Source organism: Amblyomma americanum, chromosome 1 (assembly GCF_052857255.1).
Source record: "Amblyomma americanum isolate KBUSLIRL-KWMA chromosome 1, ASM5285725v1, whole genome shotgun sequence".
In the NCBI taxonomy this organism is placed as follows: Eukaryota; Metazoa; Arthropoda; class Arachnida; order Ixodida; family Ixodidae; genus Amblyomma; species Amblyomma americanum.
In genome coordinates, this window is record NC_135497.1 from 247686145 (window position 1) to 247708796 (window position 22652).

The 22652-nt window shown below is 47.1% G+C and overlaps 1 protein-coding gene across 1 annotated transcript in view; it reads left to right on the forward strand.

The window, feature by feature from the left end:
- The first annotated feature begins 6006 nt into the window (after positions 1-6006).
- The window catches only part of LOC144096403 (nose resistant to fluoxetine protein 6-like), a 93310-nt gene continuing 76664 nt past the window's right edge, over positions 6007-22652 (forward strand). The window contains exon 1 of the mRNA XM_077629392.1: positions 6007-6615. Coding sequence (XP_077485518.1) covers positions 6222-6615 — 394 coding nt within the window. The 5' untranslated portion in view covers positions 6007-6221. The remainder of the gene's footprint in view (positions 6616-22652) is intronic.

Below are 22652 nucleotides of genomic sequence, written 5' to 3' on the forward strand. Positions count from 1 at the left end.
GCTCACTTGCTACCACACAGTCCTGCGCAACTCTGTGGTCTTCCAGCCTGTCTTCTCCACCGCCTTGCGTCGGCCGAGGACTCATTGTGGTGTTATGGAGCAATGCAGCCACATGATTGCTGACTGTCAGGGCGTAGAGTAAGCATGTCATTCAGGGACGGGCATGAAAAAATTCAGTATAAGCAACTTCCTCTGCGTATACGTCGCCCAAAGCAGCAACGTGCACAAAGCGAAAAATGCGAGCGCAGCGGGTGCTGCGTTAATGGCTATTTCCCATCGGCATTTATCCTTCCGCCTTCTGCAATGTTCTAAGACTCGCCTCTAGACGTAAAAGCGTAAGTCACCTTCGACGACATATAATCTGCTTGCCTTACGTGCATATATATTTGTGCACTCAATCATTATCTTAATTAAAGGAGTAATTACATATTACCACTTACATGAGCTCAGCCATATATCTAAAATGGAAAACTAAACTACCGGTTTCTTGAGTCTTGCAGATGCTTCCGCCCACAAACCTCCAGTTAGGCGCAGGGAGTAAGGGCTCATGTTCGCGTGACTGGTCTGCCCTGGTGCATGATGGGCACCAGTGCGGAGAAATAAGCCAGGGAATGTGTAGGGGAGAATTGGGAGAGAGTGGAGACAGGTGCCAAGGAATGAGAGTGTAGCCAGAAAAAGTGAAGTGCGTCAGCGACCTTGTACCAGGAAAAATAGGCCGGGAGGGACTGCAGTGTCGGTGCTCAGCGTGGAAAGGTCGACGTGTTCAGCGGCGCACCGGTTAGTTACTTCAGGGCGCGTGAGGTCTGTGAGGCGCGGTTAGCGGTGGTTAAAGGCTTGTGCCGGTAATCATGTCGTCAGCCGATGGCGGTGATCGAGGCGCCGGGCAAGACAAAATGTACCGGAGGCGAAAGGAGGTTGCGACCGTGGAAGTTTGCGGCCCGAAAAGGTGTATCCAGACGGCGGGCCACGGACTGGCCCGCGGACCGGTCACGTGGGGTCGACCGGGCGTGGCCCGGCCGGGTCTGGCCGGCGACAGCGTCCACACGACGGACCAAAAGAGTAGACGACAAGGGGGGCCAAGCGTCTCTGATCAGCCTGCACCAACGCTCGTCTCACGATTCGACATTAGGCGGCGAGAACAGGCGGAATCCGCGGCAGAGATCCGCACAAATACCCAGCGGAAAGCTCGATCGGTACGGGACAGATTTCTGCCGCGGTGAGGAGGAGGTAGCATTCCCACGGCGGCGAATATGCCGGCGCGCTTCCAAGCAGGACCGCTCGCTTCGGACTGGATTCATCGTTGTTGCTGCCATTTTTGTTGCGTTCACTGGCAATAAATGGGGCACCCATTTCTCGCTTGGTATCACCTCGCCTATAAGAAGACGTATGAGTGAAATATTTGCTGTATTTTTTATTTAGCGTGTCGATTGTGCCCCTTCTAGGCTTAAGCGGAGCGTACGTTTGTTGACAGAAATAGTTACCCGCCCTAACATCTAGATGGCGCCACAAGGCTGAGCGTATCCTTCCCTCTGTGTTTGCATACGCTGAACTAAATGTGGGAAATGTGAGAAATGCTGCAACGGTGCCGAAAAATACCTGCGTTTAGCGTACATGATAGTGCATACGCTTATGGCACGTAGACAGCGTCAATTGTTCTTTTCTAACCATATCTGGGTACGTCGCGAGCGCCGACGTTGCGACTAATTTTGCTCGCTCTTGCCGCCGAATGCCCAATTATGAACGAATCATAAAGCTGTACTGAGGCTAAAAAGTAAGACGTTGCGTCGTCCGACCACGTTGACATGTTAACAGTGGAAGCAAAACAACTTTCGCTGGCGTCCCCTCGACTGCCGGGAGCACCGAGTTGGGAAAGAGCAGTGTGGTGTAGTTGCCAGACTTGATGTGTGTGAGTAGGCTCAAAAGTCCGTGGTCCGCTGCCAGAAAAAAATACTCTCGCATTTCTCGCCCGATCTGGCTCGCGGACCATGCGCGGACCTCGTAGACCGGAAGCGAAACCCCACGTGACCGCTAGTCCGCGGGCCAAAACAGGCCCGTGGTCCGTCGTCTGGATAGACCTAAAGGAGCAGAATGTGCGCACTGTGTCTCAGAAAGCTGCGTTTACTCTAAGACCCCGTGCTGAAGTGTACGCTATCTTTACCACCCCCCTCGTCCTTTTTAGTCTTTGCTGCAGTGTTAACCATTGTTGGTAAACTACTCTCAAACGGAACCCGTCGTGAAATCATCGTTTCTTGAAGCTCCTCACCTTGCGGCCCGCAACATCGCAGTTAGAGCAGCCCTTTCTATGCAGTGCTCCTCCCCAAATATATTTTTCAGCATCGAAGCATTGTTATGCGGGGCTTAAGGTCCTGAGGCTGCAAGTGGACTATGATGGACGCCATAGTAGAGGACTCTGGATTAAGTTTGATCATATGGGATTCTTTAACGTGCACTGACGCGGGTGCGCTGACACGGGGTGCATCGAAATGCGAGCGCCTCGGCGTCGGGATTAGCAGCTGAACGACATAGCCACTGAGTCACCGCGGCGGGTGGCAGCGAAGCATTTGTTCTCCCAGCCACCGCAGCAAGAGCACGTCTTTCACAATTAAAAGCGAAGCTCGGAGCGGCCATTGGGGTGGCTATATATGATGCACGGCTGCTGGGCTCAAACGTTGAATTCGCTGCAGTCCTCACCCTCCGGGCCCCCTTACCGCTAACTGTGTATGCGGGGGAAAAGATCGGCACAATGCGTATTAGAATTCGCTACTTTGAGTGCTGGTCGTGTGTTTTTTAGCATACAGACTAAATCAAATTTTGTTAGCAATTCTTGAGAGCGAAGACGCGAAAGAGCAGCTTTCCAACCGACACTCGCTGTTGTAGGACGCTTTCCCACAGCTTTGAAAATACGGCGCTAGTTTATTTTCGTTGCTTCAGTCTCACGTATACTCAAGAAGCATGCTGCGGGCTCGTGAGCGCGTAACGTTTCGCTATGCGCCCTTTATGTCAAGTTTCCAGTTGGTTTCCGGTTTCTAGAAGCGTAATTCCAGGCCGAACGTGACGCACCCTACTTGCAGGATGACACTTTTAGAATTGTTGGTGCATTCATTTTATGAGCAAGCGCGAGCTTTGACCCTAAAAAGAGGTCACGCACTGCACGCTCAACAAGCAAAGAAATGAAAACAGCAATGTCTGGGAGAAAAGATAAAGCACAGGAACGAATTGCGTCTGTGACAAGCGCTGCCTGACTTGCGCCGTGACCTCACCCGACGATCACTGTGTGTGTGTGTGGGGGGGGGAGAGCTGGGGGGGGGGGGGGGGGGCGTGATCGGTTCTCCTGCGTTTCTGCCCGTCACTTTCGAGCTGCCCGTTCAAGTCTGCCACGGGCGGTGCCAAAGAGGGCGTTCCAGATGCATGCATACACTTGAGGGCTGCCGCAAAAACGACGAGCCGGTAACGTCTACAAATTCGGCAGCGTCGTTCTGTTGGAATGCGAGTGCTCAGTGAATTCTATTTTGGAGTTATTTTGCGTGGCGTGTCTGAGCTTCTATCTCGCGTCTGCAGAAATGGTTCGGTGAACAAATGATGGCTGTGCCCGTTTTTGTTCGCATTTTGCTTCTTGCGATGATCGCCCACAAGGTTGGTCTGTGCGAAGATGCATGAAATTTTTCCTATCTGTGACGAAAACTGCCAGAGGGCATGTCTTGATTCTAAAGCATAAGCAGCCTCCTGTACCCGCCATGCGAAAGATCAGGGATCACTTAGGCGTTAGCTGCCTTCTTTACTCACAAAAGTACATTCTGTGCTTGCCTTGCATGCTTGCTACGCCCTGCTCCTCCTCTCGACACTTCAACTCAACTTCAGGGTTAGTCTAAACACTTACTTCTGCTCTTTCATTTACATGCCTCGAGAATTATACTACATACGTTTCGCCGCAAGGCTCATTATTGAGGTGTCATTGATATGCGGTATCTTGGCGCTTGCTTTTGAGCGGTTGATTTTTTATTTATGAACCTGGTCGCCTGTCTCACACCGAGGCTTAATATGAAAACATGATACGAATGCTTACCTTAGCTCCCTGACTTGTTACCTCTTCTCCCAAGGCCATGTGACGCAGACACACTGCGCACTGCTTTAAACGTCCGCACGACCGCTGATTGGGCTGAACTTCCCGTTTGGTCTTGTACTTTTATAACTCAGTTCATGTGCGAGCCGGAACGGATGACATGGTACAATCTGCAGGTGCGATCTCATACGAGGAGCCCGCCGAACGTACTGCTCCTCAGCCTTCGTTTTTGCTGCCGGTCGTTCCGGCTGAACGCGCGCTTTTTCTTTTTTGCGCTGTACATATCCTCCTACTCCTTCTCCTCTCTCTCTCTCGCACACACACACACACACACACACACACACACACACACACACACACACACACACACACACACACACACACACACACACACACACACACACACACACACACACACACGCGCGCGCGCGCGCGCGCGCGCGTACGAGAACGCAATAAAAGATGCGGTTTCTTATTGTTCGAGCTAGTATGGTTCGTGCAAGTGATGTCATCACCTCTTTCTGGGCACACACCTCTTCACAATTCTCTTTGAATAGCTTTATGAAGCAAATAACATCGTTGTCCCCCGGAACTCTTCGCATGCGAACACGGCCGCCATCACTTCGCATGAAAGCTTCTCCGTAACATCTGTGACATCACCCCACCAACGTAGCGCACACATAAGGGGATTACTGTCAGTGGCCCTTTTCGTAGAAATCTCAATGTGCGCGGTCACTCTTCCCGCCCTCATCTACCCCTCACTCTCTCGCCCCATCGCTGTCTTAACGGAGCGGTAGACTGACACTTTACAACAGTAATTTTTAGCGGTACTGCCTAACATCACCTACAAGAGGTAAGTGGCGTTGACTGATTGGCGCTAGCCCAGGTGGTGGCCCACTGCCGCCGCAACCAGCGGCGTCCGCGATCACAATGTGGCTTCATGCGGTCAGGAGCCCATCAAGAGAGCGTGAGAGCAAACGCTGCCCATGTCGTGAACGGAAACATCACAGTGAGGAACGTTAGCTAGCGAAGGAGCGAGAGCATCGCCAAGAGACGCTCTCGTGAGTTCGTGGACGTTGGCTACAAGCAGCACGTTTCTCGAACTTGGAGCTTGTGGTTTATGGTTTATAGTTTATGGGGGTTTAACGTCCCAAAGCGACTCAGGCTAAGAGGGGCGCCGTAGTGAAAGGCTCCGGAGCTTTCGGCCACCTGGGGTTCTTTAACGTGCACTGACAACGCACAGCACACGGGCCTCTAGAATTTCGCCTACATTGAATTTGGACCGCCGCGGCCGGGATCGAACCCGCGTCTTTGGGGTCAGCAGCCGAGTGCCATAACCACTGAGCCACCGCGGCGGCTAAACTTGAAGCTTGTGATCTTGTACTACACGAAACGCTGCGTGTACGGCGTGGCTGACGTAGTATTGCTACCTCGGCACGTACAGGGGGCTGAGAAAAGTTTAGCAAATCAAGGTCATTCAACTCAAAAAAGAACAAGGAGAGTAAGGAAGAGTCAGAAAAATGGGAAGTGTGTACGAGACAAGAGAAAGCGAGCGGCAACACACGCCGCGACCTGGAAAAGGTTTGTACAAGACGGATGAGGACGACAAACAGCCGCCCATTCTTGTCAGCCTTGCCGCCTCATGTGCCACCCGCGCGTAGAAGAAGAGGGCGAAAGTCTGCCGGGTGAAGGAACTATAAAGAAACCGAAGGGCGATAGTCTCTTTATCTACTTTTTTTTCCTATTTGCGTTGCGTGCCGTTTCTGCCAGAAACGATGAGCGCTGTCGTTTGGCGCCGCGAGAGATGCCGTTGACGCTGCGTCCAGGTGACCGACTATAATGGCCCGCGCCGCCCTGTGTCCTGATTTCGCGCTCCCGAAGGCATCGCGCCATTGGCTGCGTGCCGGCCACGGACCGGCGGCGGGCATCGCCTCGGCAGAAAGGGAGAGCCTTCTGAGATGCCGCTCTTCGCCGCCGCACTGGACTACTGCGCGGAAAAACCTCCGTACACTGGTTTTCTCCCGCCTTTCCCTCCCACCGCGACGCGGTCGTCGTCGCTTGCTGTGGAGGCCCCCCGCGAAAGTTGAACGGGACGCGCATCCTCTCGGGCCGCTCTCCTCGTTCTTAGCGAAGAAGGTCTCCCTCCTCGTGGCCAGCGGGCATGATCGGACGACGGACGGAGCCTCGCCGAAGTCGCGCTGTCGGCGTCGCCTGCATCGTCTTCGCTATCGCCTACTGCTGCTGCTGGTGCTGCGCCGATGTCGCGCTAGCCGAGGGGAATGTGGCACCAGCGTTGGGAGACGACGAGAAGGCCTCGGCTGTCATGGACGACCTCACTTCGTCGAGCGAAGATGCCGACAGCGCCGCGCCGCCACCCAAGATGACCTGGGAAGGATTTATGCACAACATGACGACTGGCTTCGCCACCGTGCTGCACAAGATCTTCCCGCTCATGGTGAGGGCCAGCTCCGAAGTCGAAATCGGGCCGGAGTGCATGGCAAGCTACTTCAAGCTCTTCCTCGGTCTCAGGAAACTCAAGGGCTGGGCCGTCAGGCGTAAGTTCGCCGCGCTTGGCTCTGCTCGTTTGTTTGTTCCCGGCTATTCGTACGCTGTCATTGGGCGTTTAATCAGCTTGCATTTCATTGGCGACATTGTGCCGATGCACAGCACTGTGTGGCAGAGCGCTTTTTCAAAAACACTGATTTTTTTCGCACCTGGAATCATTTGCATGGTGCGAGATGTCTTATGGAAATGCCCGTATCTAACGCCACGAGAGTATTGATGCAATTACACACAGTTATGGTTGAGCTTAGTAATCGCATAAGGACGAAATATCAGCTCGTCCTTACGCGAACCTTACCACGCATTACATCCTAACCACGCCTTTATGTCAGTCCTAACGAAGGATATTATGGCGCAATGCAAACAAGGAGAGAAAATTCAGAAGTGTGCTTACTGTATGTCTTGCCGAATGCAGTACTCGACAAAGTCGGTAAATTGTGCTCGTTTAAGAATTTCGGGACAACAAATGTTTTGATATTTTAAAGGAGAGGACAGAAAAAGCTCAGCGTGCGTGGACGACAGACATTTGGTCGACCACGGACGCAATTATATTATTGGTTCGCATGCGGGAGGTGCGCGGTTCGATCCCCAGTGCCGCCGGCTACCCACCGTTGACACAATGTGTACAAGCTTTCCTCTGGTGTTCGGCTTATTTAGGGTGAAGTGCTTGGGAAATGGGTCTTTGACCCCACCTTGAGAAGAAGAAAAATACCTTGTGCCACGGCGCTCTTTGGCCATTGATGCCCTTGAGCCATAAAAATCAATAATCATCAATTATATTATTGATCGGTTCGAATATAAGAGACAGAAAAGTTTCAGTGTTATGTTGCAACGTCATATTAGAATGCATTGACGCTCCGACGCCCATCCTGAATGTTTTGGAAGAGGCGTGCCTACGCGCCTCGGGGCGTTTTTGTTGTGCTTACGTTCTTGGGATTGGGTACAGATAACAGTCTCGGCGCCGGCCTAAGAGGAAGATGCACGGACCGATTAAATCTCGCAAAACGGCGCCCTACACTCTTTCCACGTGAGCCGAAAACAGTGTGTGTATCCTGTCTAAATTTCTCCAGCGTTTCTCGGCTACTTGAGATCCTTTGCAGCAATGCGTGTTGGTCAAGAAACACCCAACCACTTCGGCGCTTTAAACGCTTTCCTAGCAACGACGCACAGAAGTGGTGGCGTCACTTTTGATGACGGTGACGCTATTGCTTGAGGCTCATGATATAGATATATATATATATATATATCGGTTTCAAAAGAATCAAAGCCAAATCAGCAAAGTGCTTGTTAAGCACGCGGAAAAGAATCAAAGCGCTGAAGCGTCCACGAGACAAAAAAGAATACGCCAGAACCAAGAGCTCGAAATGTACGTGTCAATCCGTTCAGGCTCCAGGACGTGCTGACTCGTTGAACAACCCTGCGAACGCCGGCGCGCTCACGGTGCCAGTGTATAGCAGGGCTGCTGCGCCGCGTCCCTTTTCCCTCTCGTTTCTCTCTTTATTTCTTTTCTTACGCACGAGCAGCGGCGAGCCGGCTGCTCTCGATCGCAGTGTAGCGAGAAAGCTTTCTTTAACCTGCACGCTGGCTTCGTTCAGCACATCCTGCACTTGCAGAGGGGAAAATACGAATGGACCAGATTTGTCTTTTGTTGAACTCTTTTCCTACGCTCCATTTTCTCCACCTGTGAGGGATCTCTATTGTGATTTTGCTAAGAGTCGTTACTACCAATAGGCGGCAGTGATGCTATAAAAATGCACATGGAGTTCGTGATTCACGCTTTATTTTGGCAGAATGATTGAATATTTGTCGACAATATTTGCAAATGTAAAGGAAATGCAATTGTTTCCTTTTTTGTAAGTGTAAAAAGCAAGGAGAACTTCGCTTACTTTTGACGATGTTATGGCCAATACAGATCGTTATGATGCTAATTTAACCAAAGCTAATTTAAGCGTTAAGCTAAGTTACCCCAATATGGGCATGGAGGGTAGAAACCTGCGGTAAAATTCACAGCGAGGTATGCTAAAATACAGGTCAGATGAGAGTTGTCCTGAACGAATGACTCCATGAGTCAGGCAACGAAACGGCATAAAGATGTTTCCTCACTCACTCACTCACTCACTCACTCACTCACTCACTCACTCACTCACTCACTCACTCACTCACTCACTCACTCACTCGCTCGCTCACTCACTCACTCACTCACTCGCTCGCTCACTCACTCACTCACTCACTCATTCTTCTCTCAATTGATCAAGAGCTGGGTAAAGAACGGCAGCAAGTTGAACTGAATTGAATTCAGCTTAATTCGCATCAAGTATGAAGTACATGATGTGGTTAGTGGAGGGGCTAACTGACTCCAATCGTTAAACTGCAAAAAAAAGCGAACAAAGTTCACTACCGTGGCTCAATTAATGCTTAAACGCTACAAAATGAAGGTTGGTTTTGAAGAAAGGAAAAGGCGCTGTAACTGCCTCACTTCTTGGTGTAGAGGCAGTTACTGAGCACTTTCGTTCCCTCAAAACCAATTTTAATCTTTTTAGCGTTTAAGCATTTATTGTTCAATGCTCCAGATTTGCATGAAAATGTCTACTAATCCCATTTCCTCCAATGACTATTTTGGTACCTACCCCTTGTGATGTGCTATCTTCAAACGCGTGAGTAAAATTAAAGTCTATTTATAATGCCCTGAGGGTCTCTTTTGATAAAGCTGCTGTTTCTTTGCCCATCCAGCCTTTCGCAAACTACAGGGCAACCCCGATGCTCCACATGCAATGCCGACTGTGAAACATGTGAAATACTGTTAGCACCTGGCTCTACAGGGTTATTTTTAAATTTTTTTAGTTAGTAATACTGCTGCCCAGAGGCCATTACAGGGTGTTTACAAGACAAGATATACAGGATAGCAGTGTTGCCGCTGTCAAGAATAGACCAAACAAACAAATGATGCAAGAAAAGACAGTAGAATGCAAGGACAAATAGCAGACTAAATGCATAAGGGTGTCATCAAATTGCCAAAGCTGCTGGATGAAACAGATGTATTATATTCAGGAACATAAGTTTTTAATTAGGCAAATTGCTGTATTTAAAGTAGCAGCTACGTATTTCGAGCTAAACCAAAAAATTTAGCTAGCCTTGTTTCAAATTTATTTGCATTGTCTAATGTCAGTATTTCATATGGCAGCGAGTTCCACTCCTCTTGTTCTGAAAAAAAAATGCGAGTTCTTACTGCATTTATTTGTGCTGATGGGGGTTGAGTTTGGTCTTATTGGATACTTTTGGCTGTCCGAGACAAACTCTATTTTATGTACTGTCGTGTGTTTAGGTTAAACCAGTTACGGTGAATCAGATCGAAAACTTTTAATCTCGCTACCCTTCTGCGTTGTGAAAGTGGAACTTAGTTGAGTTACTTGATAATTTTAGTTACAGAGTCGGTTGAACGACATTTTGACAAGATAAACCTTGCTGTTCTTCTTTGAATTTTTTTTTTCAGTTCTATCAGATTTTTTTAAACGGATCCCACAAGACGCTCGCGTACTCTAATGTGAGATGAACAAACGTTAAATATGCAGCTAATTTATTTTGTTCAGTAAAAAGTTTTAACTCTCGTCCTCAAGTACCAGAGCTTTTCTTTCTTTTTTTTCATCTGAGGAGCATATATTGTTTATATGCGTTTTCCAGTTGAGGTCATTGGATATGGTAATTCCTAAGTACTTAAAGTGATTTAAATTGCTTATGAGGCTACCGTCTATCTCGTAATCGAAGGAGTGTATGTTTTTTAATCTTATTGGCCACCCTTGTATTGATAGTCTTACTGTAGTTTATTTCCACTTACCACTTCCTGAACCAGTCACTAATACTTTTTAATGCGGAATTTAAGGACATGGGGTTTTTGTGGCTGTTTACCGTGGTATAAATTAAGCAGTCGTCTGCAAAAAGTCGAGCCTTGATATTGGAGTCCATCCCCTCTACAATGTCATTCATATAACTGAGAAAAAGGACGGGGCCTAGCACAGATTCCTGACGTACTCCTGACGTTACAGGTAAAGTTACAGATTTCGCGCCATTTACTTCTACAAACTGTGCTCTCGATAAATATCATGTAATCTATTTGATAATGTTATTGTTAACGCCAACACTAAGTAGTTTACCAAAAAGCTCTGTGTATAGAACGCGGTCGACCGCTTTTAAGAAATCGAGGCACAGCATCTAACTTTCATTTTAATTTCATTTTAAGCATCTAACTTTCATTTTAAGTACACAAGAAAAATCATGTATGGTTTCAGCGAGTTGTGTAACTGATGACATTTTTGTCTAAAATTTTGTTGGTTAGGAATAAAGATATTTGCATTTTCAAACTCATTAAATAAGGTTTCTGATATTACCTGTTCCATAATCGTGCAGCATTTGAAAGTATTTCACATAGGCCTATAATTTTCAGTGCTGTGTCTGTCACCGGATTTATGGATAGGAATTAACTCTGGCAGTAGGCCAGTCAGGTGACAATTTTTGCTGCTATAGGGACGCCTTAACGATGTTATAGAGATACTTAGATACCCATTCCGCATTTCGTTTTATAATTCATTTGGGGGTACCATCAGGACCAGCCGATTTTTTTTTTGTATCTATGTTAAGCAGTAGTGTAACTATTCCCTCCTCAGCGAAAACGCTCTCAGGCATAAACAGCATCCCTTCGGTGAGCTTCCAATCAAGGTCAGTGGAATGTGGCCCCGGTAGAAAGAACGCAGAATGAAAATATTCATTATATATTTCAGCAATTTTCTTACCATCGTTAATTATATTGTCATCAACACAACATATTATATTTTTTTCGTGCGACGGGGCAGGGTGACGCCAAAAAACGTTGCGGTGAATCTCATAAATTTAGATAATGTCTGCGAGTAAAAGTATTCTTTTGCAGTCAGCAGCATATGCTTAAGGGTTTGGGAAAGCTGCGAAATCTCCGTTTTGTTCCTTTCTTTATTCCTACTCAGGCGTCTTAATTTTCTCTTAAGATGAATTATTTTTAGGCTAATTTAACTATTACCTTTTCTTACTATCTCGGTTCGTTTTGCCACGAACTTTTCTAGACAATAGTTGACCGTATTTTAAAATTTATTCCACAAGATGGTGATTCTGTTACATTGCTTGAAAAGAACACCAGGTCAAGTGGCGATTCTGAGGTCGGTCTTATCCTAATGTTTTCGAGAACGGTTACAGATTTTTATTTTAAACACTATCAGAGATACGTCGGTGCGGTTGATACAGGTGGATTTTACAGCAAGGTGGACATTATGTGCATCAGGTCGATCAATAATTTGACGATTAATTAACTAAAATTAACTATTTAAATTTTTATTTTTCACGTTAGGTGTAAAGGTCATAATGCGAAATGGAAGGCCATCAACATCGAAGGTGAGCACACTTTTTTCAATTTTCTTAAGCGGCGATGAGAATCAAAATATAGAACGTAAAAAAATACGCCTTTGGAAGCTCCTTTGGTTGCCTTTCCTGCGTCGCTTAATTTAAAAAATGATGTCGCTGGGCGTAGTATTGTCGCCGAAATCAAGTTATCTTTTTCTACATCGTCAAATGCACAAACGGCGTACGTATTTGATGCATACAAACGCCTTTTGTGTATTGTATGACGTAGAAGCAGTTAACGTGATTTCGGTGGCGATAATACGCGCAGTGACCGCATTTTATAAATAAGCAACGCAGGAAAGCCAACCAAAGGAGCTTCCAAAAGCGTATTTTTTATGTTCGATATTTTGATTCCCATCGCCGCTTAAGAAAATTTCAAAAAGTGTGCTCACCTTCGCTATTGACGGCCTTCGATTTCGCAATATAACCTCGCCCTTTAAAATCTGGAGTTTAAGGGTTGATTAGTTGATTTTACTAATTAATCGTCTAATTATCGAGCTCTATCACGTGTATATTGTCCACCTTTCTGTACGTTCCACTTACAGAGACCACATTGACGTATCTCTCGAAGTTTTTAATACAAAAGTCTGTAAACGTTAAATAAAATCACCCCTTATATAGGACATAGTGCTATGCCTTTTATACCTTTTTGGACGATGCGCTCGTGGAGCGATTAATTTATGGGTGGAGGGGCGCTTATTGGGAGAGTCAGTGAAGTTCTTCAACGGAAAATGTCTTGTTTCCAAAAAATTAAGGAAGGGGGAGTGTTATTTTCACTACGCTCTCGTGAATTCGTTCCTCGTTCCTGGCGTGAAATGAAGTTCACATTTGCCAATATTATCAAGTTACAAATGGAATGCTACTGCCACGAAAGATGGCGCGAAAGCGACACGGTGGCTTTGACGAAAGTGGTTTAGGGTTAATTCACGTGCTTGAATGAATAAATCACATTTTGGGAAGCTGACTCTTTGGGTAAAAATAGAATTCAGAACGATTTCTTTTTTTTTTTAAACTTTATCAGGGTGTGAGAATCTCCGTGCGAAGATCGGGAGTAACCGAAAACGAATATCCTTAGAAGTGTCAAATCTTGCCTCATGAAAAGGTTTTATTAAAACGGCAAATAATTATGTAAAGCCGCCTAATTGTAAAGGCTTCCCATACCGCAGTCCAGGGTGTCACTTAAATACACTGGAAGTTGCCCTCTCATAAATTAATATTTCGTCTATTGAACGGTTGCGTCGTTTTTGCAGACAGAGAGCTTTTGGCCTCATTTTGGTGTCCATCAACTGCACTATGGAGACATCACGCCGAACTGATAAAGACAAGACGGAACATGCACAGAGCGGTAGACGGACATTTCGTCTGTCTGCCGTTCTGTGCATGTTCCGTCATGTCTGTACTAGTCCAGTACGATATCTTTACTGTGAATCACCAATTAGCCCCTGCTGTAGCCTTGTTAGTCACGTACGTCTTGAGAGATAATCTTTTAAGGCAAGTATGAATTCGATGAGCTGAATAAGGCTACATTTTGTTTAGGTTTCCTCATGCATTTAGGCCAACTGATGTAGTTTCGATACGGTGCCTTCAGCTGTTTGAACGAGTGAATCGTATTTTGCCAAGAAGTAATTTCTAATGAAAATTGCGTAAGCACCGTTTTTTTTTGTGTGTGTGTTTGTGTGAAACTTTTTCAGGGTGTGAAAGTCGAGCTGCATCTGGCGTTACCCGAAAATGAAAGGCCTTGGATGTGTCGAATGTCGCCTCATAAATAGGTTTTTTTAAATTGGCGAAATCGTAAGCGATGAACATCTGGTGTTACCCGAAAATGAAAGACCTTGGATGTGTCGAATGTCGCCTCATAAACAGGTTTCTCTTTTTTTAAATGGCGATATTTAAGCGATGAACTTGTATCAATGCTTGTTTTAGCGAGCTCTGGCTGTTACCTAACTATCCTGTAAGTGGTCTTATTTGGATTTGAGCGCTCATCTAGCGGACGGTTGTGTCGTTTTCGCAAATGAATGCAATGGCGATGTTTTCTGCTAGAAATACTTGCGGAGGTACCGGTGTAGAGACCATTGTTTTCCGCAAACGGTGACCTTGCGACGACCGGAGAGCTGAGGTTATATGAGTTTTTATCGAGCTAAAAAGGTGGTAAAAACTGCAACTGCCTCTATTTATATGCAGGGGTTGGACTTTTTGGCTTAAACCGAAGAAAATCTATAACCGTAGGCCGATTTCGGTTTTAGAAAATCTGTTTTAACCAAAGAAGGTCGTTATTTTTTAATGAAAGACATAGCTACCTCGCTGTTGAATGCGAGTTACACTGAGTGAGAGTTGAAAGTTAACTAATTAGGGATGACAGGAGCATGATACGACGATGGTACTGCTGTGTAACCAGCGCAGTTGGGTGATTTAAGGTATTGCTCCGCTAACTTACACGCCTCTGCTGACCGGGAACCACCTCCTCCTCGCCGTCTGCTAGATAGGCACTGTTTGTTCACTATTATAACCTGCTCAGGTAAGTTCGTTGGTTATATAGGTTAATCAAATGCATGTAGGACAGTGACATGAAATCGTGCATAGACATCACGAAGAAGTACGTGCTGGCTCCCGCGAATATTGACGGGAAGTTCAATCACTCTCATCAACACGCAGACCACGTGATGCCCCGCCCTCGCGCTCAACCCAGCGCGGCGGGCCAACCATAACATGCTGACGTAGCTCTTAAAAGTAAACTTCCAGTTGCGTTTTGTCTGCCGCCTATCTCAGTTAACATTAGTTACTCTTTTAATGATAATAGCAATTTCTTCTACAAACACATCTCCAAGTGGTGCCGTTTGCACGTTAATTGCTGGTGAATAAAGTGTTCATGATGACAAAGGCACCGACACCGAGTTTAAGTGACTTTTGACCGCAGAGGAGTGCTGCATTAAATCACCCAAAAAGGTCAGTATTTAATTCGTCGAAAATAATATTCGCCAACTACCCCCCCCCCCCCCCCAGAAACTTTCGTCTGAAATAAAAACCGAAAAAATCCGCTGAATATAAAAATAAAAACAAAAATGCTAGCCGCCTGAGGCATTGCTGGGCGGTGAGTAAAGCAGTAGAGCTGGGTCCTTTAGTCGGTCGATGTACCGATATATGCGTCGTATACCTAGGCAGTAAACATACAGAATTAGTGTACCAGCAGGCACTTTTCTCGCTAGCTTGCAGAGCGCCATCGCTTTGAAAATTAAAGTTTTCCCGGAACAGGCTTTCATCTAATGAAATTTACAAGGTCAGTTCTATCAAATTATTGCTTATATCGAACTTATTTGTTTTTATCGCTCTAGTTCAATCAAAGCGGTAGCGACTGTGTTCAGAGTTGTATTCAACTAGCTGGCCCGACCGTCTCAGGGAAATAACGCCTAGCCTAACCGCGGCGTTACATGCACTAGAGGCCTCATGGCCGACGCTGCGATTAAGGCCCATACTAACCCCGCCATGAGGCAGCTCTACTTTGCCACCCGAGCTGCGCAGAGTGCGCAGTACATGACACTTGTAATGCACCACTGCGCCACTTGAACGCTTCAAATGTGCTCGCGAAGGACACTAGGTTCAAGTGAAGACGGACCTGTTGGAATGAATGGCTGATTTATAGCACCTTGGATACACAATGCTGGCATTCAGCTTCCCTAATTGGGTGCCTTCACAAAGGGAAAGTTGTCGGTTTTATCTCATTGTGATGCTGGCATTGCTTATTACAAAGCGACGTGCCCGAAGCCTTAGCCACTGGTGTAATTCAAGCTGTTCAAAAATTAATTTATTTCCGGGCTTTACGCGTGGCATTACATTTTCAGGAATGAAACCAAATGACTGAAGTCGTAAGAAATCGCTGACTGAGGAAAATATTCTTTCCAAGCCGTGCAGGATCACAGCATGGCTAAGAGGCCTAAAATAAATGCCCGAAGGCACTGGGAAACGTGACGCGCCAGGCATCGGATAATGGCGTGCCTGAAAACAAGCTCATTGCCTCGCGCCATCAGCGCAATGCTCGGCACTTAAGGCCAGCGCAATGTTCCGCACATTTAGACCACCACTATAGTATGCGTGGCGGCAGGTTTCACGTTTACCGTATCATGCAGCCGCCTGTATGCCACTGATCTTCGCCGACGTATGATAAGTGTAACTGAGAACATGACGTATTCAGCTAAATTCGATTTTGCCAGATAATCTGGTAGCTACAGCAAATAGCTGCAAAAACCACCGCTGGCTAAAACTTGGCCACTCAATAGCGACGCTCTTGCTTAAGCTATTCAGCTAACAGGCGTACTGATGCAAACGCCGAAAATCTGACACGACAGTTCTCTTTTCGCCCAATATGTATTTCATTCAAGAGATGATCACAATGAACTACAATCAATCAATCAATCTGCGTAGTTGTTTGTTCATATATCAAAGAAATTATTTCAGCATCCCCAACCTGAGGTTCACTGTGTGGTAACCTTGCTGCTTTATTTTTGCGATGTGCTCCGATCTTCAAGTCGGTGTAATTTACGTTGTTGAAAGTGAAGATATCGAATTAATAGCTTTGTGCTGATTACATGGTAGCCGCTGCTGACCAGCGCTGTTGAGCCTATGCATACAAAACGAAATGAGGCTAACGAAAAACACTGAAATGAAATTGAGGACAGCGCAAGGATGCATACAAAAAAAAAACGAAGAGGGCAAAGGTAAAGCCACCAAGACAGCAGCGTGGGCTTGGAACAACGTCAAATGACAGATTTCCGAGCTGCTGAAACGAAGAAAGGAAAAGGACATGAGTGGGACACGCAATACGCAAAACAAGTAACCGATCTTCCTCTAACGTAACGGGATGCCTTCCAAGGGAAGGAAGACACAGCAAGGGGCAGCTAAGAGTCAGGTAGGGGGGAGACGCGATTGAGAAAGAGGGGCTACAGTTGACGCAACATAGCACTATTTAGAGACCGGTAACAGATACCTCTGTCCTAGCTTTCCGTAACTCAACTGACGCCGACGATGATGATGATTACATGATACTACGTTTTCAAGCGATAAATAAGCAGTCACTGGCCGTCAGTTGCTTTTGGAATAGTTGTTTTGCCATACTTCCATTGAGCCATACCTTAGCACCTTTCTGCGTCGGGCTCTTTTCTTTTCCGCTTTTAGTGGGACATTGACTTAGCGGTCCATCTGTGCATAACCTCGAAAATGGGCCTTATTCGGGGATTTCAAGGTTGGCCAGGCATCCTTGCAAACTAATTTAAGCCACGGAGCTGCACGACTGGTCACAGAAATATGAGCAATCAGCCATCAAGGATTTAAAATATCTCATGACATCTCTGTCTACTGGCTGCCAGGTCACAGCGGCATTGTCTGCAGTGACCTTTCTGGCACGGCGGCAGTTCGATCAGCCCATAAAAGATCAAACCATGTCTCCATTTCACTGTCTACAGCCGAAGCTGCAAGGGGGATTGGTGTGCTTATCTCCAATACAAAATTCACTTTCGCTTCATTCTTCGCTTCAAAATTCGCTTCATTCTTGAGAAACACCTGAGGCCTCGCAGCTTTCTCAAGAACGGAGCTTAAGTGAGTAAATGCTAGGCCCTGTTCTTTTGTTTCCCCGCTTGGCACAGTGACCTAAGCCTTGCAAGCAGTGGTATGTCTGTCTCAACAAGTTGTCTGACCGCCTCCTTTTTTTACTCGTTCCTATCGCATTTCAAACAGCCGCCTTCGCACCAAAAGAGGTCACCAGTGGCAAAATGTTATCGCAAATACAACGCATTGCTTTATTGTTGACGAAGAACAACAGGCGAACTGCGAAAAGAGTGAATCGGCTAAAAGTGTTCTACAAGCACTGCAGCCCAGGCCGCGACGACAACACACAAGTGGTGTGACCACCAAGACGGCGGATTACAAAGAGTGGCACGCACATACATGCAAGCGTGACGGGAGTCACAAAGGATCTGTTCAAGAAGTTTTAGGGGAGGGCGGGGGGGGGGGGGGGGAGTATGCAACGGGCACTCGCTCCTACTTCGTTCGGCCGCTCGTACCGTGGCCAAGAAGTCCCGTCCCACGCCTAAGTAGTCACGCTTCGCGCGTGCTGTATACGCGTACGCCGCCGCCGCCGCTGCTGGGTCCCACGGTTTGATCTTCGCCCAAGGCTCTGCAGGAGCTTCGCGTAGTAGACCGGCTATTTTCTCGTGGCTTTTCTTTCGCCTTCTAAGAGGTTGCCGACTTCTTTTCGGACGCACTCGCTTGGCACTCTGTTTCTCCAGGCCAGCGGCGTGAGGCATGTGTCCTAGCATTTGCCTCGCTCAAAACGTACTACATTACAAACGTGCCCCGGACTAATGCATGCCTTGGCACGCGGGACTAGCAGCCTCTGTGCACGGTTCGAAGCAGAAACTGGGGCTGCACTGAGGCCGCCTTGTTTCGTCCATGCGCTGAAGAAAGCTGCATGGTAACCTGCCGGAGTGAAGAGCGCCTGCAGCTGCGGCTTTTAATGTCAACTGTGCCAATAAGTATTTTTGTTGTGACAGGAGGGTTCACAGTGTGCGCGAAATCGGTGGGTCCACTCGCCACTAGCCTCCTTTGCGATGCCGTCTACTTTTCTTGGCGCGCCGAATACGTGAAGCGCAATTGCGCGCGCGCGCGTGGCCCGGGCCGCCCCCGAAATCTGACCTCAGCCGATTTGGACCAACACCGATTTCCAACTATAATTGTGCGTGCCCGACACAATGGCGACCTCCAAATTTGTCCCGTGCCACCCTCGAAATTTGACCTTGCAAGATTTTGACCTAAATCGATGCCCAACTATAACTGACCATGTCCGGCCCGATGGCGGCCTTAAATTTGGCCCGTGTCATTTCCCAAAAAATTGTCCGGAACCACCCCCAAAATTTGACCTTGGCCGATTTGGACCTAAATCGACGTCCAAGCATAATTGACCATGTCTGGCCTGATGGCGGCCTAGTATTTGGCCCGGATCATTTCCAAAAATTTGTCCGGGGCCACCATCAAAATTTGACCTTGGCCGATTTAGACCTAAATCAATGTCCAATCATAATTTGGTGTGCCCAATTCGTTGGCGACCTCCAAACTGGCCTGGGCCATTGCCAAAATTTAGCCCGGCCCAAGCCGAAAGTTAACCTTGGACGATTTGGACCAAAATCGATGTCCAACCACAATTGAGCGTCCCCGGCACGATGGCGACCTCAAAATTTGACCCGGGTTATTTCCAAAATTTTGATCCGGGCCACCCCCTAAAAAGTAGCTCACAGCTTTGAGATCTGCGCCATCTCGTTGCTATGTTGTCGCTTGTAGTGTCACCACTTACGTCACCATGCTTTCGCACGTCACACATCGGTTTAAGCGGAGTTAAACCCCGGCTAATTTTTTATATTGCAAGGTCGGCTGTTGTAACCAATTGGTCCGGGATAAGCGTTGCTGGCCGCACGAGTTCCAACTTCTCCACACTAAAAGTTCGCGCTCAATCCGCCTCATTACACTGCGTGGTAGTAAGGGTACAGCACAGCGGCATCGCAATATCGGCGCTCCATGCTGTATTGGGATGCATCAGTGCTGATTACGGTTTGTATGACTCCGACCGAACAAACTCAGGCTGGCCCAACACGCCGGCCGTCTGGAACGGGCCTCGATTGCGCTTGTGAGCGTTCGGTGAGGTTGAATCAGGAAAGAGTTTCGAGAGTTCTGCAGAAGTGGTTTCATTTTGGATTGTTTCGATCCAGCAACGTGAAACTAGTGCCTTAAAAGTGGCGCTTACTAGGCTTTATCAGACATTTTTACATATCTGGTGCTATGTTCACGACATTCGACAGTGAAATGTATGTCCACGTGGCCAAAACAAAAATATAGTTGGAAGGATGAATTTCGTATACTGAACGTACATTTCTACAGGATGATTTTTTTTAACGTTTAGATATTTTGTTTTAAAAAATGTGTTATATACGTTGGTGCGGTCTCTGCAAGTGGATTTTGCAGCAAGGCGGGATTTATGTGTTTGACAGAGTTCAATAATTATACGATTAATTAAGTGAAATTAACTAACCATGAAACTTATTATGTTTCATTTTAGGGGCAAGGTTTTGATGCGAACACGAAGGCCGTCAACATCGAAGGTGAGCCCAGTTTTCAAATTTCCTTTATCGGCAATGTGGTTGTAAATATCGAACGGCAAATTTATGCATTTCAACGCTCGTTGAGTTGGCTTCCTTGCGTTGCCACTTTACAAAATAGTGTGACTGCGCCTAGTATTGTCGTCGAAATATGGTTAACTGCTTCTACGTCATAAATTACAAAAACGGCGTCTGTATTTTCTGCATTATAAATGCAAGTGGCGCCATTTTGCGACGGTGAATGCGGGAAAGCCAACCCAACGAGCTTTCAAATACTTATATTTGACGTTCGATATTTCAAACCACATTGTAGATAAAGAGAATTTTAAAACTGGGCCCACCTTCGACATTGACGGCCTTCAGTTTCGCAGTATAATCGTGCCCTCTAAAATAAGAATAAAAAGCCTACTAGTTAATTTTAGGCAACTACTCGTCTAATTATTGACCTATACCACGTACATTATGTCCGCTTTGCTCTGCAATCCACCTGTACAGGCAGCACCGACGTATCTTTCACAGTTTTAAAGCAAAAAAATTGTAAACGTTAAAAAAATTACCATTTTTATCAGTGCTATGAAACCACCCTGCATGTAGAAAGAAAAAAATTCTCTTAATAAATATGTGAAATTTGCCCATGATTTGCTGGCGTCAACTGTAGCTCTGCCTCTGCAGTACCAACAAACCTGGGAGGCAGATATTAGGTTGAGGCCATGCATGGGTCGGCACTGGTGAGGGTAGCCTCGCTTCATACCTCAAGCGATTGCTCCTCCGTATGGCGACCCTTTAAATAAATGTTAAATAAAAATAGTCATTATATATGTGTCCTAAGGTGCTCTCTTATTGCTTGTACTAAGGAGCTAAAAACGTCTCTAGATGCCACCATCGGCATTTGCGGTCTAGTTCAATGTCACGAATATACCTGAACAGAACCCGGAAAGCGTGCCTTTCGAAATTCCAGGTTCCCCTATCAAAAAGCGGTGTCTTCAATGCAGATGTTTGCTGCCCTGTCCTCTTCCGAGAAACGAGCGTGGCTCGTTTCTCTATGTGATATTTTCAGCACCACAGAGTGTTGTCATGTAGAGCGCAGTAAACACGAAGCGAAGAACACAGAAGTGGCGGTGCCAATTTCATGAAACGGAGTATTATGCAAGTGTCCATTTTGCCATGGACACTGATCAGAACTAATTGAAATGCCTGCAAAACGAACGATAAGAGGAGAGGCTAGACTTGCAAAGGTCAGTTCTGTGTTAGCCTGTGCCCATGAACACGCTCTAGCTCCGGCACTTATCCTGACTGAGCCATGCACTGACCACTCGCAGCAATCGACGACGCGGTAACTGTGGAATGGGCAAATCGCGAACCTTTCCTCAAGGGAAATCCTCTTCCTTCGACTGCAGGTTGCCTCGGCTCGTTGGCATCTGTGTGTATAAGAGTCGAGTTGTTTCAAACGCACACCGCTTCAAGAATGACACGTGTATAATAAAAAGAACGCCTTCTTACTAATACAGACTCCTAAAAAAAGGTACAGGTAAACTCGCTGCCCCAAATCTGGAAAGCATAAATCGCGGTAGCTGCTTTCTTTTCTACGAATGTGCGTCAGCGTTGTGCCTAACGCAAACAGTCGGCAGCTTTAATCAAAAAAGAAAGCCGAGACGACGCTAGTTTTATTTTTCGGTAGGAACGCCCTAGCTTGTCTCCCGTTTCCTTCCTCGTATGCATGCACGTGAGGAAAAGTTTAACAGGTTTGTTACGATGAAAGGTGCGCGCGAACACGTATTCGCGTATACACACGTGATCGCACGCGCGCGGTGTAGCGGGCGCCTCAGGAGGAACGCCGCTACGTCGGAGAATGCGCAAGAGGGGCCACGTGCTCCTTCCACGACGGCCGCCGGGGCGCCGCTCGCTGCGGTGCCCAAACCGGTCTCGGCGCCACGCTGCGCTGACAGATCTGGGCCGCGCAGTCTCGTCGCCGGCGTCATCCGCGCGTGTGCGTATCTACGCCGAAGGAGGCAATAGTGCGGTAGCCGCCGAGGTTCAGAAGGAGCGGCCCCGTACTTCGATTTTGCGCCCATCACACGACCATCCGCCCACGCGCACCGCCACTACTCGACCCGTAGAAGATACGGACCGGCGACGTGATTAATAGTCGCTCGAGAATGCCTGCTTGGGGCTCGAGAGCGAGCTGGGAACGTAACGAGGGCTCGGAATCGTCTTCCCCATCGTCTTTATCGCTGACTTAAAAATAGCGCAGTTTGGCATTCATTGAAGTGTCTATCTGATTGGAGTTAACTGCGTTCAGCTGGGGCCTTCCCAAACGTATTTTTGCTCGGTTTGATTCAGGAGAAATTGCTCCCTTTCGCTACGTTGTTGATGTCAGATCACTGATTCGCACATGGTGTTTTTGGTTCTGATGAGCGGTGGCGGCTGTGTTATTGTTACCACTGTTTCAGTTCGAGTTTCAAATCTTGTACTGA